Raw genomic sequence first — 12824 nt, 5'->3', positions numbered from 1 at the left:
AGACGCGATCGTGGGATCAATAACCAGGGATGTTAGCTTCGGGCAGGCAATTCCATCCATGCAAGCCTTGATAAAAGGTTTTGCCATCTATCAGTCCTATTTCTTGAGAGCTTATTGGGTGCAGAGTACTGTACTAAGCACTAGGAAGAGTACAGTATAACAGAGGTGGGAGACATGTTCCCTTCCCACAACGGGCTTACAGTCTAGAGGGGGACACAGATATTAATATAAAGAAATAAACTATGGATATGTATATAAGTGCAGGAGTGCCGCTGGTGGGGGGTGTGGATAAAGGGTGCAAATTCATTCACTCGTATTTATTGAGCACTTACTGTGTGCAGAGTGCTGTACTAAGCGCTTGGGAGAGTACAATATAACAATAAACACACTGATTCCCTCCCCTCACTGAGCTTACAGTCTAGAGTTCTATGCTTTATTTCCTGGATCATTCTTCTGTTCTGAGCTTCCCTAACTGAAGCTGGATGAGGCTTAAAGATAATAATAATAATAATAATAATAATAATAATAATAATAATAATAATAATTGTGGTACTTGTTAAGCACTTACTACGTGAAAAGTACTAAGTGCTAAGGTGAATACAAGCAAATCCAGATGGACACAGTCCCTGTCCCACATGGGGTTCACAGTCTCAATCTCCATTTTACAGATGAGGGAACTGAGGCCCAGAGAAGGGAAGTGACTTGCCTAAGGTCACACAGCAGATAAGTGATGGAGCCGGAATTAGAATCCATGACCTTCTGGCATTCAGGCCCATGCTGTATCCACTACGCCATGCTGCTTCTCCTTTGGGCCACGTTCCAGGAAAATGTTATACTTGGAAGTCCAGAGGGAACTCGGTATTTTCAGTTTCCTCAAGGTTTGCATTGTATTTTAGCCCCACTTTTTAGTTGAGCAAAGTGAGCCACACAGAAGTGATCGTAATTTGTCCCAAGTCACACAACAAGCCAGTGGCAGAATGGTTTCCACCTCCCAGTTTAGTGGTATTCCACGCTACCTCTCCTGTAACTGCTATCGGAATTATCAGTGTAAGGGGAAGCAGTGTTGCCTAGTGGAAAGAGCACGGGACTAGGAATAATAGGCCCTGGGTTCTAATCCTGGCTCTGCCACTTGGCTGCTGTGTGAAGTGCAAGTCATTTAACCTCTCTGTGTTTCAGTTCTCTCATCTGCAAAATGGGGATCCAATACCTGTGTTCCCTCCCCCTTAGACTGTGAACCCCCCATCCCCGCCATCAGACCTGATTATCTTGTATCTACCCCAGCACTTAGGAACAGTGCTTGGCATGCGATAATCACTTAATAAATACCACTATTATCATTATTCTCTCCAAAATGTGCTATGAAAACAAATGTTATGGGAGAACTGAGGGTATACTTTGCCTCTCCCACATTTATGTGAAGCATAGGTCCTTCTTCTAATCATCTTTCAAATCCTAAATCTCTCCTGCTACCACGAAAGCCCATGCTGTCATCTGCTCTGTTTGGAAACCAAAACATTTTGATATAGTAAAGGAAACAATTTGGGGATTCTTATTCTGTTTTGACTAGCTTAGAACTCTTTGCTCTTCAGAGAACAGTAGGAGGAGCACTCTGGCACCTAATAAATCATCTTTACTTTTGTACCTAGGCTGTAAAGGGAAATTGGAATTAACCCCTCCACAAAATGCCCCTGAATAACCGACGCAACCAAACAGCATTATTCCCCTTAGCCTCGACGAGGCTGCGATACCTCTGATTAAAGAAAAATACAACGCCAGGCTCCTCTTTGCTTCTGTTGAGGTCTCATTTAGCCCAATGGCTAGCCCTTACTCTCCAAAGGAGTTCTAAAGAGGAGTAAAAGGAGGACCTGGGTGCTAGTCCTGCTGTGTGACATTGGGCAACTCCCTTCACTTCTCTATGCCTCAGTTACACCAACCGTAAAATAGGAATTAGAACTGTGAGACCCATGTGGGACAGGGATTGTGTCCAATCTGATTAGTTTATATCTACTCCAGCAATTAGAACAGTGCCTGGCAAATAGTAAACACTTAACAACTACCATAAAACCAATACACAAACAAAAAGCAAATAGGGATTAAGACTGTGAACTCAATGTGGGACAGGGATTTTATCCAACCTGACTAGTTTGTATCCATCCCAGAATTTAGAACGGTTCCTAGCAATCAATCGTATTTATTGAGCGCTTACTGTGTGCAGAGCACTGTACTAAGCGCTTGGGAAGTACAAGTTGGCAACATATAGAGACAGTCCCTACCCAACAGTGGGCTCACAGTCTAGAAGGGGGAGACAGAGAACAAAACCAAACATACTAACAAAATAAAATAAATAGAATAGATATGTACAAGTAAAATAGAGTAATAAATATGTACAAACATATATACATATATACAGGTGCTGTGGGGAAGGGAAGGAGGTAAAGTGCTTAAAAAATGCCATTAAACAAATGGCATATAGTAAGCGCTTAACAAATACAATAAAAAGGCACCTAGTGAGCACTTAAATACCATAAAACAAATAAACAAACAGCAAACAGAGAGATTACACCATGAACCCCATGTGGGACAGGGACTGTGTCCAACCTGATTAGCTTGTATCTATCCTAGAGCTTAGAATAGCGCCTGGCACATAGTAAGCACTCGACAAATACGACATAAGAAACAAACAACAAACACATGGTAATGAAGACTGAGAGACTCATGTGGGACAGAGACTGTGTCCAACTTGATTAGCTTGCATCCACCCCAGGGTTCAGAACAGCGCCTGGCACATAGTAAGCGCTTACCAAATAACCGTAAAAAACCCCAAAATGCTCCGGGGTTGCTAGGGGATGTGCCAGCAAACCAGCAAAGATCTGAAATTCGACCCCTGAACTTCCTTCTCTAACTGTGACTCATTTAAGGAGAGCATCCCTTCCGAAACCTTCCAACGACGGCCCTGGGTGGGGGTGAATGTGTCTGTGGGAGGGGGCCGTGCCAGCAAGATCAAAAAACCACATCGATCTCGTGGTCTTTCATATTCCGTTGCTTGGGCTGCCTGTTCCCCTCCCCAGAACCGACAGCACTCCACTGGTCACGTTCACCCACCCTGAACTGCTCTTTATAAATCTCATATGCAAAACTCAGCTGCTAACGATGAGTCCCCTCCCTCCTACATCACCAAACACACATCACCAAACTTTGCCATTCGCCACTGGTTCTAAAGGCCTCTGACAGCAAATATATTTCACGAGCTCTTTGGGGGAGAACCTGGTCTATTTTTTTTTTTCTTTGGGGTGTCTCTCAGAGCCTATCACAGTGCTTTGCCAAAAGGAGAACCACGGTGAATACCGTTGGCGGTGACGAAGACCGTGATACACAAATTGCACGATATTAGCAACCGGACAAAAGTCATTGTGGGTGCTTTCAATGCCCCACGATATGGTACAACACATAAACCCCCGTGTGGTGAACCTCTGGACTCTGGGCCATATCTCTACTGGGAATGATTTGGGTCTCTGAAAGATCCCAGAGCTCGGGGAAAATTCCACCCAAATTGTTGATAGTTAATTCGCCATTAGCCCACATCAAAACAGCAAGCATTTGAACGTTCTCACAGAGAGTGATTTGAATTTCAAGCCAACTATAGTATCTCGAAGCATTACCAGTGAACACTATAATAGGGGCCCGTGATCTTTTCTTGGAACCTACAGAAACTTGTGTTGGAGGATAGGAAATATCGTTGAAACAAACAAAAAAAATACAGCTCGTATAACATGATGCAACCTCAATTGTTCTTATCAAGACGCCCTCTGCTTGACTTCCTTATCTTTAACTCAACTTAAATTTCACCTTGCCGCATCTTTAAACCGAATAATCCCTATCTCCATCTTTCAGACTCACCGAGACCGACATCCCAGCTTTCTCTTTCGGACCCTCAGACCCTAGCTCTTTCTTTAAGACTCTCAAATCCTATATCCCTCTTTCAGACTGAGACCCCAGCTCCCTTTCTAAGACGCTAAGATGCTAGCTCTAGAAAGAGACACTGTTCCATTCCTCCTGAGCCTCAACAGCAACTTAGAGGAAAAGCAAGGGCATTACACATTGTTGTGATTAAGGCTGCCCTGGGTCTGATCTTTCCCATATGCTCCGCAGAACTAACTTCCCCAACTTTTTAATAGATGCTCTTTGTGTTGATTTGTTTAAAAATACCAATTGCCTTTGCTTATGCCATTCCATCTTTCTCAAGGGTTTGAAGGGTGTTCTCCATTTCAATGTACTCATTCCTGCCTCTTCACTTCCAGGAAGGCCAGGGAAGTTTTCCTGACTCGATTATTACAGTCAGACCAATGAGCCAATGTTCCCGTCCACTGGGTATGAGCAGGAACTGAGATTTTCATTAGGTTTCTGGCAACGATCACAATCATAACGTTCCGAACATCTCTTTTTTGCTCAATCGAGTGGAAATCTCATCCCGGCAGAAAGGCATAATTAAGATCCTAGCTCAAGTCCCCACAACATCAATCATTCGGGCGGGTGACTACTCTCAAACTTCTTTCATATTCATTTCTAAACTCCCTTTATGCACCCAGTAGTTTTGTTTATTCGTTGACTCAGAACTGAAATCGCAATCCTCTGCACTTACACGAACAGCAGGGCTGAAACTCTGAACCCGGGGCAGAGGTCAATCCGGCTCTTTTGCCCTTTTAGCTCATCATCCTTCAAGAGTCAGGGATTCTTTCTTTCCGACCCAGCACTTTTACCGTCCGTCTTCCTTCTGATGATTCCCTGAGGCAACTCTAATTCACCACCTCTAATCGTTTGCTAACTTCTCGGAGCACTGCACAAAGCACTCGGGAGAGGAAAATTCAATGGAATTGGGAGATACGATCCCTGCCCTCAATATCTAGCAAAATTCAGATTCCACTTCTGAGCCGCTTGGGCAGCCAGGGCAGATTGATCAATGCACTGAGTTTATTGAGAGCTTACTTGGTGCTGAGCACCAAGTAAGCGCTTGGGAAAGTACAATATAACAGAGTTGGTAGGCGCGTTCTCTGCCCACAGCAAGCTTCCAATCTAGAGGGATCATCTTTTTCTCCTGCTTGGAAGGTCCTCAGAGGCCAAGGGAGTTGGCACATCCTTCTCAAAGGACCTAGCCTGACTGAATCTTTAGCTTCGTGCCGCTTCATATCATGGTGTGGAACGGGGCAGGAAACTGCCCTGACTTCTCTCTCAGAACTCAGCATGGCCCCTTTCACTGCCCACGTAAAATCTAAGCTGAAACCCTGAATCAGAGGGAGGGGGAAGAGAAAGTAGAGTGTTCCTACATCTTTTGGCGAGTTCCACTCCAACCAGCGGCTCTTCCCCCTCCTGCCCTCACAGTTTCCTAAATCCAAGGCTGTTTTCTCATCTTCTAACACGTCCCTTTCATTTTCTCCCTTGCTTTCCTCCCCTTCTAGACTGTAAGCTCTTTGTGGGCAGGGAACATGTCTATTTATTATTGGATCATACTCTCCCAAGCACTTAGTACAGTGCTCTGCACATGGTAAGCACTCAAATACAACTGAATGAATTGAATGAATGAATGGTCCCCTTTCCAACAGTGCCCCTCCCCCGGAACCTTCTTCCTTACTTATAGTTCAGGAGGAACGAAGATAAATCCAAAGATGTGCTGGGCAAAACCAGGCAACACACGTGCTCAGTCAGTCATGGTATTCATTGAGCGCTTACTGTGTGCAGAGCTCTGTACTAACCACTTGGGTGAGTGCAATATAACAGATACATTCTTTCCTTGTAAGTATTTGCTTTTTTAGGATGTCTGTTCCTTGAGATGGACAACATCGTCTGCAATCTACAGGCTAGACAAGAAAGGTCATTTTGAAAACTGCTCTGCCAAATGACCATGACCTGCTCACGTTGGCTGAGATGAAATCATTACGGACACTGTAATCCCCTTCCTTGCTTGAGGCTAGGAGGTTCTTACAGTGTTTGCGAAAGAGTTCAAGAGCAAAGAAATGCATCCAGCGACTAACCACAAGCTCGGCTATTAGGGAGAACATAAATATTAATGAAACTTCACGTCGGTTGGGAGTCTCAAAATAAATTTCCAACAGCTGTTTGGATGGCACCAGCTCAAACTGACCCATCTCCCATAAAAGCCACCTTTCAATGACTTTAGTTCCCTGCAACCAAAAAGTTAACGTGAACTGGGTTTTCTTCTCACAATGGAATTCCTTTGTGAAGTAAATTGGCTCCTGATTTGGAAACAAACTCTTTTTTCACAATTTTTTTAAAGTTTTTCAAAATTTCGCACAAATCTGGGAAGAGGAATTCAGAAACTTATCCAAAGAAAGGGAAAAAAGCAACAAACTTTTGTCTGGAAGATATAAAGTTCATTTTAAAAAAACAGAATGGGTATAGTGGGCAACCAGAGCTAAGATTCTGTTCAACAGGTTTCACTGCGTTTCCTTTTTTACTGCCACAGAGGAGGTGTTCCTTTTCTTGCCTTCTGTTGTTTTCACATTTGAATTCTAAGTTCAAAAGAACATAAATACTGATTCTAAATGGCGGTTCGGGTATGAGAGTGTTTATAAGGAATGTAAGACCCCCCCCCAAGGACGAATCTGGACAGATTTTGTGGGATGCATGTTTGGAAGGCAAAGGGGAGTCGAGGTAGGATTCAAAAGTTGGAGCTGAGTGTACAAAGGAGTCATCTCCGCAAAAGTTTTATCCACTTTAGGAACTTCTGATGGAGGACGCTACCAGCGAACACGTGGGGATGAGGGCGGTTGGGAGAAAGGGAGTTTGTCGGGGGTCTTACTCACGGCTGGATTTCGGTTGGGATAAGCGAAATCGCTTGGATAGAAGCAAGGGATGGTGCAAGTTTTATCCACTTTAGGAACTTCTGACGGTGGACGGTAATAAACGCTACCACTGAACATGTGGGGATGAGGGGGTTTGGGAGAAGGGGAGTTTATTGGGGGGTCTTTCCCCCACAGTATCTTTCTCAAGGCTGGATTTCGGTTGGAATAAGTGATAGCACGTGGATAGAAGCAAAGGAGCACATCTGCTGTCAAAATCCCAACTAGTTTTCCCCCGAATCCTTCACTCACCCACTTGGAGCTGCTCACAGGGGGTCTGGGCTGGCGTCTCCCCAATCTTGCACCTGTACACGGCCCCCGGGTTGGCCACCGAGGTGTTGCTGAGCCAGTTGGCCGTGGGAGCCCCCACCAGCAGCCTGGAAAGGGGGGAGACCGACCCGTCAAAGGGATGGCTGGCCTGAGCGCAGCACCCTGCGTTAAGTGCTGGGGTGACGGAGGGGGATGAAGCGGGGGATGACAACCTCCGGGACGAAGGGCCTGAGCGCAGTGCACTGCGTTAAGCAGCGTGGCCCAGTGGAAAGACCGTGGGCTTGGGAGTCAGAGGTCATGGGTTCTAATCCCAGCTCTGCGACTTGTCAACTGTGTAACTTTGGGCAAGTCACTTAATAATAATAATAATAATGGCATTTATTAAGCACTTACTATGTGCAAAGCCCTGTTCTAAGCGCTGGAGAGGTTCCAAGGTGATCAGGTTGTCCCACGGGGGGCTCACAGCCTTAATCCCCATTTTACAGATGAGGTCGCTGAGGCACAGAGAAGTTAAGTGACTTTCCCAAAGTCACACAGCTGACAATTGGCAGAATATGAACCCATGACCTCTGACTCCAAAGCCCGGGCTTTTTCCACTGAGCCACGACTTAACTTCTCTGTGCCTCAGTTACCTCATCTGCAAAATGGGGATTGACTGGGAGCCCCACATGGGACAACCTGATCACCTTGTCTCCTCCCCAGCACTTAGAACAGTGCTTTGCACATAGTAAGCGCTTAACAAATACCATCATCAGTTAATTTAGTCCTGGGGACGATGCCCTCCACGACACGAGTGAGGGGTCTGAGTGCAGAGCACTGTGCTAAGCGCTGAGGTGATGGATGTGGGGGGACGACACTCTTTCCAGCAAGGGTCCTGAGTGCAGCGCACTGTGCTAAGTGTTGGGGCGATGGATGGGGGGGGACGATACTCTCCACGTCCCTTCTGAGGAGCCGGAGCGCAGCGCCCTGCGTTAAGCGCTGGGGCGAGAAGCAGCGTGGCTCAGTGGAAATAGCCCGGGCTTTGGAGTCCGAGGTCATGGGTTCAAATCCCGGCTCCTCCAATTGTCAGCTGTGTGACTTTGGGCAAGTCACTTCGCTTCTCCGTGCCTCAGTGACCTCATCTGTAAAATGGGGATTAAGACTGTGAGCCCCCCCAAAAAAACAACCTGATCACCTTGTAACCTCCCCAGCGCTTAGAACAGTGCTTTGCACATAGTAAGCGCTTAATAAACGCCTTCATTATTTTCTAGACTGTGAGCCCGCTGTTGGGTAGGGACCGTCTCTAGATGTTGCCAACTTGGCCTTCCCAAGTGCTCAGTCCAGTGCTCTGCACACAGTAAGCGCTCAACAAATACGGTTGAATGAATGAATGAACCCTCCAGGGGGAGAGTCCTGAGCGCAACACCCTGCGTTAAACGCTGGGGCGATGGATGGGTGGCGGGGGAAGGGAACGACACTCTCCACGCTGCGGCCAAGGGACTGGGAGCCGGGGATCATCATCAATAGTACTTATTGAGCGCTTACTGTGTGCAGAGCACTGTACTAAGCGCTTGGGACGTACAAATTGGCAACATAGAGAGACAGTCCCTACCCAACAGTGGGCTCACAGTCTAAAAATGCCCCCCCTCCCTATTTATTACTCTATTTATTTGATTTGTACATATTTATTCTATTTATTTTATTTTGTTAGGATGTTTTCTTTTGTTGTCTGTCTCCCCCTTCTAGACTGTGAGCCCGCTGCTGGGTAGGGACTGTCTCTAGATGTTGCCAACTTGGCCTTCCCAAGCGCTTAGTACAGTGCTCTGCACACAGTAGGCGCTCAATAAATACGATTAAATGAATGAATGAACCCTCCCGGGCGAGCGTCCTGAGCGCAACACCCTGCGTTGAACGCTGGGGAGATGGATGGACGGGGAGGGGAGGCCAAGGGACTGGGAGCCGGGGATGCCCCCCTCCCCCCCATCAATCAATCAATCGTATTTATTGAGCGCTTAGGGCCCAAGTTGTGACTCAGTTTCCCGGGCCGCGGCGACTCACCAGCGGTCCTCCCCGTGTCGGTGGAGCAGGACGGAGTAGCCGAAGAGGGTGTGCTTGGGGCCCGAGAAGAGGAGGGGGCTGCCAGTGTCCAAATTGTAGCCGCTGCCCCTTGGCAACAGCAGAAGGAGGAGGAGGAGGGCTGCCTGGAGGAGGGGGAGGGCAGGAGGGGCAGTGCGTCCGCCCTGCGGCCGGGCCCGGCCGGGCCAGCCCATGCTGGCCCGCTGGCTACATGCAAGGGGGGCAGAGGCTGGGCACAGGGTGGGCACAGGGTGGGCACAGGGTGGGCCCAGGGAGGGCCCGAGGCTCCCAATGCCCTAAACGCAGCTGGGCGGTGGCAGAGGGGGAACTAAGCGTGCTGGACTGGGCTGGCCCGTGGGCGGGGCCGGGGGAGGGCCAGGGCCAGGGGGTACCCCTCCCTCCCTCCCTCTCTCCCTCTCTCCCTCTCTCCCTCTCCCTCTCTCCCTCTCTCCCTCTCTCCCTCTCTCCCTCTCCCTCTCCCTCTCCCCCTCTCTCCCTCTCCCCCTCTCCCCCTCTCCCCCTCCCCCTCTCCCTCTCTCTCTTTCCCTCTCCCTCTCCCTCTCCCTCTCCCTCTCTCCCTCCCCCTCCCTCTCCCTCCCTCTCTCCCTCTCTCCCCCCTCTCCCTCCCCCTCTCCCTCTCTCCCTCCCTCCCCCTCTCCCCCTCTCCCTCTCTCCCTCCCTCCTCCCTCTCCCTCTCTCTCTCTCCCTCCCTCCCTCTCTCTCCCTCCCTCCCTCTCTCCCTCCTTCCCTCCCTCTTCCAGCCTGGGAGCCCGCTGTTGGCCAGGGACCCTCCCTAGCTGTTGCCCACTGGCGCTTCCCAAGCGCTTAGTACAGTGCTCTGCACGCAGTAAGCGCTCAGTACATAGGATTGGAAGTGGGGGGGGGGGGAGTGGGAGGGGGGCACGGAGGGGGGCACGGGGAGGGGCACGGTTCCGGGGCCGGCCGGGAGGGGGCGCCCCGGGACGCCCGCCCGGACACGTGCTCCCGAGGGCCCGGGCTGCCGGACGGGCAGGGGGGCAGGCATTCATTCATTCATCCATCCATCCATCCATTCATCCATCCATCCATTCATCCATCCATCAATAATAATAATAATAGTAATAATAATGGCATTTATTAAGCGCTTACTATGTGCAGAGCACCGTTCTAAGACCCATCCATCCACCCATCCATCCATTCATCCATCCATCAATCCATCCAATCAATCAATCAATCGTATTTATTGAGCGCTTACTGTGTGCAGAGCACTGTACTAAGCGCTTGGGAAGTACAAATTGGCAACATATAGAGACGGTCCCTACTACTACTACTAATAATAATAATAATGGCACTTATTAAGCGCTTACTATGTGCAGAGCACTGTTCTAAGACCCATCCATCCACCCGTCCATCCATTCGTCCATCCATCAATCCATCCAATCAATCAATCAATCGTATTTATTGAGCACTTACTGTGTGCAGAGCACTGTACTAAGCGCTTGGGAAGTCCCAGCTGGCAACATCTAGAGGCAGTTCCTACCCAACAGCGGGCTCACAGTCTAGAGGGGGAGACGGAGAACAAAGCCAAACATATTAACAAAGTAAAATAAATAGAATGGATACGTGCAAGTAAAATAAATAAATAAATAGAGTAATGAATATGTGCAAACATATATACATATATACAGGTGCTGTGGGGAAGGGAAGGAGGTAAGGCAGGGGGGACGGAGCGGGGGAGGGGGGGAGGAAGGAGGGGGCTCAGTCTGGGAAGGCCTCCTGGAGGAGGTGAGCTCTCAGTAGGGCCTTGAAGGGAGGAAGAGAGTCAATCCATCCATCCATCCATAATAATAATAATGATGGCATTTGTTAAGCACTTACTATGTGCAAAGCACTGTTCTAAGCGCTGGGGAGGTTACAAGGTGAAGCGCAGGGAAGTGAAGTGACTTGCCCAAAGTCACACAGCTGACAGTTGGCGGAGCCGGGATTTGAACCCATGACCTCTGACTCCAAAGCCCATGCTCTTTCCACTGAGCCACACTGCCTGCCATCCATCCATCCATCATAATAGTAATAATGATGATGGCATTTGTTAAGCACTTACTATGTGCAAAGCACCATTCTAAGCGCTGGGGAGGTTACAAGGTGATCAGGTTGTCCCACGGGGGGGGGGTTCACAGTCTTAATCGCCATTTTACAGATGAGGTAATTGAGGCGCAGGGAAGTGAAGTCACTTGCCCAAAGTCACACAGCTGACAGTTGGCGGAGCTGGGATTTGAACCCATGACCTCTGACTCCAAAGCCTGTTCTCTTTCCACTGAGCCACGCTGCCATCCATCCATCCTTTCATTCATCCATCTATGCATAATAATAATAATAATGGCATTTGTTAAGTGCTTACTATGTGCAAAGCACTGTTCTAAGCGCTGGGGAGGACACAAGATGATAAGGTTGTCCCATGTGGGGCTCACAATCTTAATCCCCGTTTTGCAGATGAGGTAAATGAGGCACAGAGAAGTTAAGTGACTTAACCAAAGTCACACAGCTGACAAGTGGTGGAGCCGGGATTCTATCCATCCATCCATTCATTCATTCGTCCATCCATCTATTAATTCATCCATCCATCCATCCAGTCATTCATTCATTCATTCATTTGTATTTATGGAGTGGTTACTGGGTGCAGAGCACTGGACTAAGCGCTTGGGAAGTACAAATCGGCATCATTCATTCATTCAATCACATTTATGGAGCACTTACTATGTGCAAAGCACTGGACTAAGTGCTTGGGAAGTACAAATCGACATCATTCAATCGTATTTATGGAGTGCTTACTGTGTGCAAAGCACTGGACTAAGCACTTGGGAAGTACAAATCGGCATCCTTCATTCATATAATAATAATAATGGCATTTGTTAAGCGCTTACTATGTGCCAAGCACTGTTCTAAGCCCTGGCAGGGGCACATGGTAATTAGGTTGTCCCACTTGGGGCTCGCAGTCTCAATCCCCATTTTACAGATAAGGTCACTGAGGCCTAGAGAAGTGAAGTGACTTGCCCAAAGTCACCCAGCTGACAAGTGGTGGAGCCGGGATTAGAACTCATGACCTCTGACTCCCAAGCCCGGGCTCTTTCCACTGAGCCATACTGCTTATTGAGCGCTTATTGTGTACAGAGCGCTGGACTATGCACTTGGGAAGTACAAATCGGCGTCATTCATTCATTCAATCGTATTTATCAATCAATCAATCCTATTTATCGGGCCCTTACTGCATGCAGAGCACTGGACTAAGCACTTGGGAAGTACAAATCGGCAACAGATAGAGAAGGTCCCTACCCAACAATGGGCTCACAGTCTAGAAGGGGGAGACAGACAACAAAATAAAACGAGTGGACAGGTGTCAATACCATCAGAATCAATAGAATTATAGCTATGTACACATCATTAATCAAATAAATTGAGTAATATGCACAAATATACACAAGTGCTGTGGGGAGGGAAGGGAGGGAGGGAAGAGAGGAGGAGGAGAGGAAAAGGGAGCTCAATCTGGGAAGGCCTCCTGGAGGAGGTGAGTTTCAGTAGGGCTTTGAAGGGAGGAAGAGAGGTAGCTTGGCGGATGTGTGGAGGGAAGGGGTTCCAGGCGAGAACAAGGCCCAGTGAGGAGGTGAGCGG

The 12824-nt window shown here is 48.2% G+C and overlaps 1 protein-coding gene across 1 annotated transcript in view; it reads right to left on the bottom strand.

Annotated features, from left to right (window-relative positions):
• Positions 1-9373, bottom strand: part of ITGA4 (integrin subunit alpha 4) — an 82794-nt gene extending 73421 nt beyond the window's left edge. Inside the window, exons 1-2 of the mRNA XM_038750996.1 lie at positions 9162-9373; positions 7107-7231 (exon numbers count right to left, since the gene is read on the bottom strand). Of these exons, the coding sequence (XP_038606924.1) occupies positions 7107-7231; positions 9162-9373 (337 nt within the window). The remainder of the gene's footprint in view (positions 1-7106; positions 7232-9161) is intronic.
• Between the last annotated feature and the right edge of the window lie 3451 nt (positions 9374-12824).

The sequence above is a fragment of the Tachyglossus aculeatus genome, chromosome 9 (genome assembly GCF_015852505.1).
Source record: "Tachyglossus aculeatus isolate mTacAcu1 chromosome 9, mTacAcu1.pri, whole genome shotgun sequence".
Classification (NCBI taxonomy): Eukaryota; Metazoa; Chordata; class Mammalia; order Monotremata; family Tachyglossidae; genus Tachyglossus; species Tachyglossus aculeatus.
This window is presented reverse-complemented; position numbering and strand designations above follow the sequence as displayed.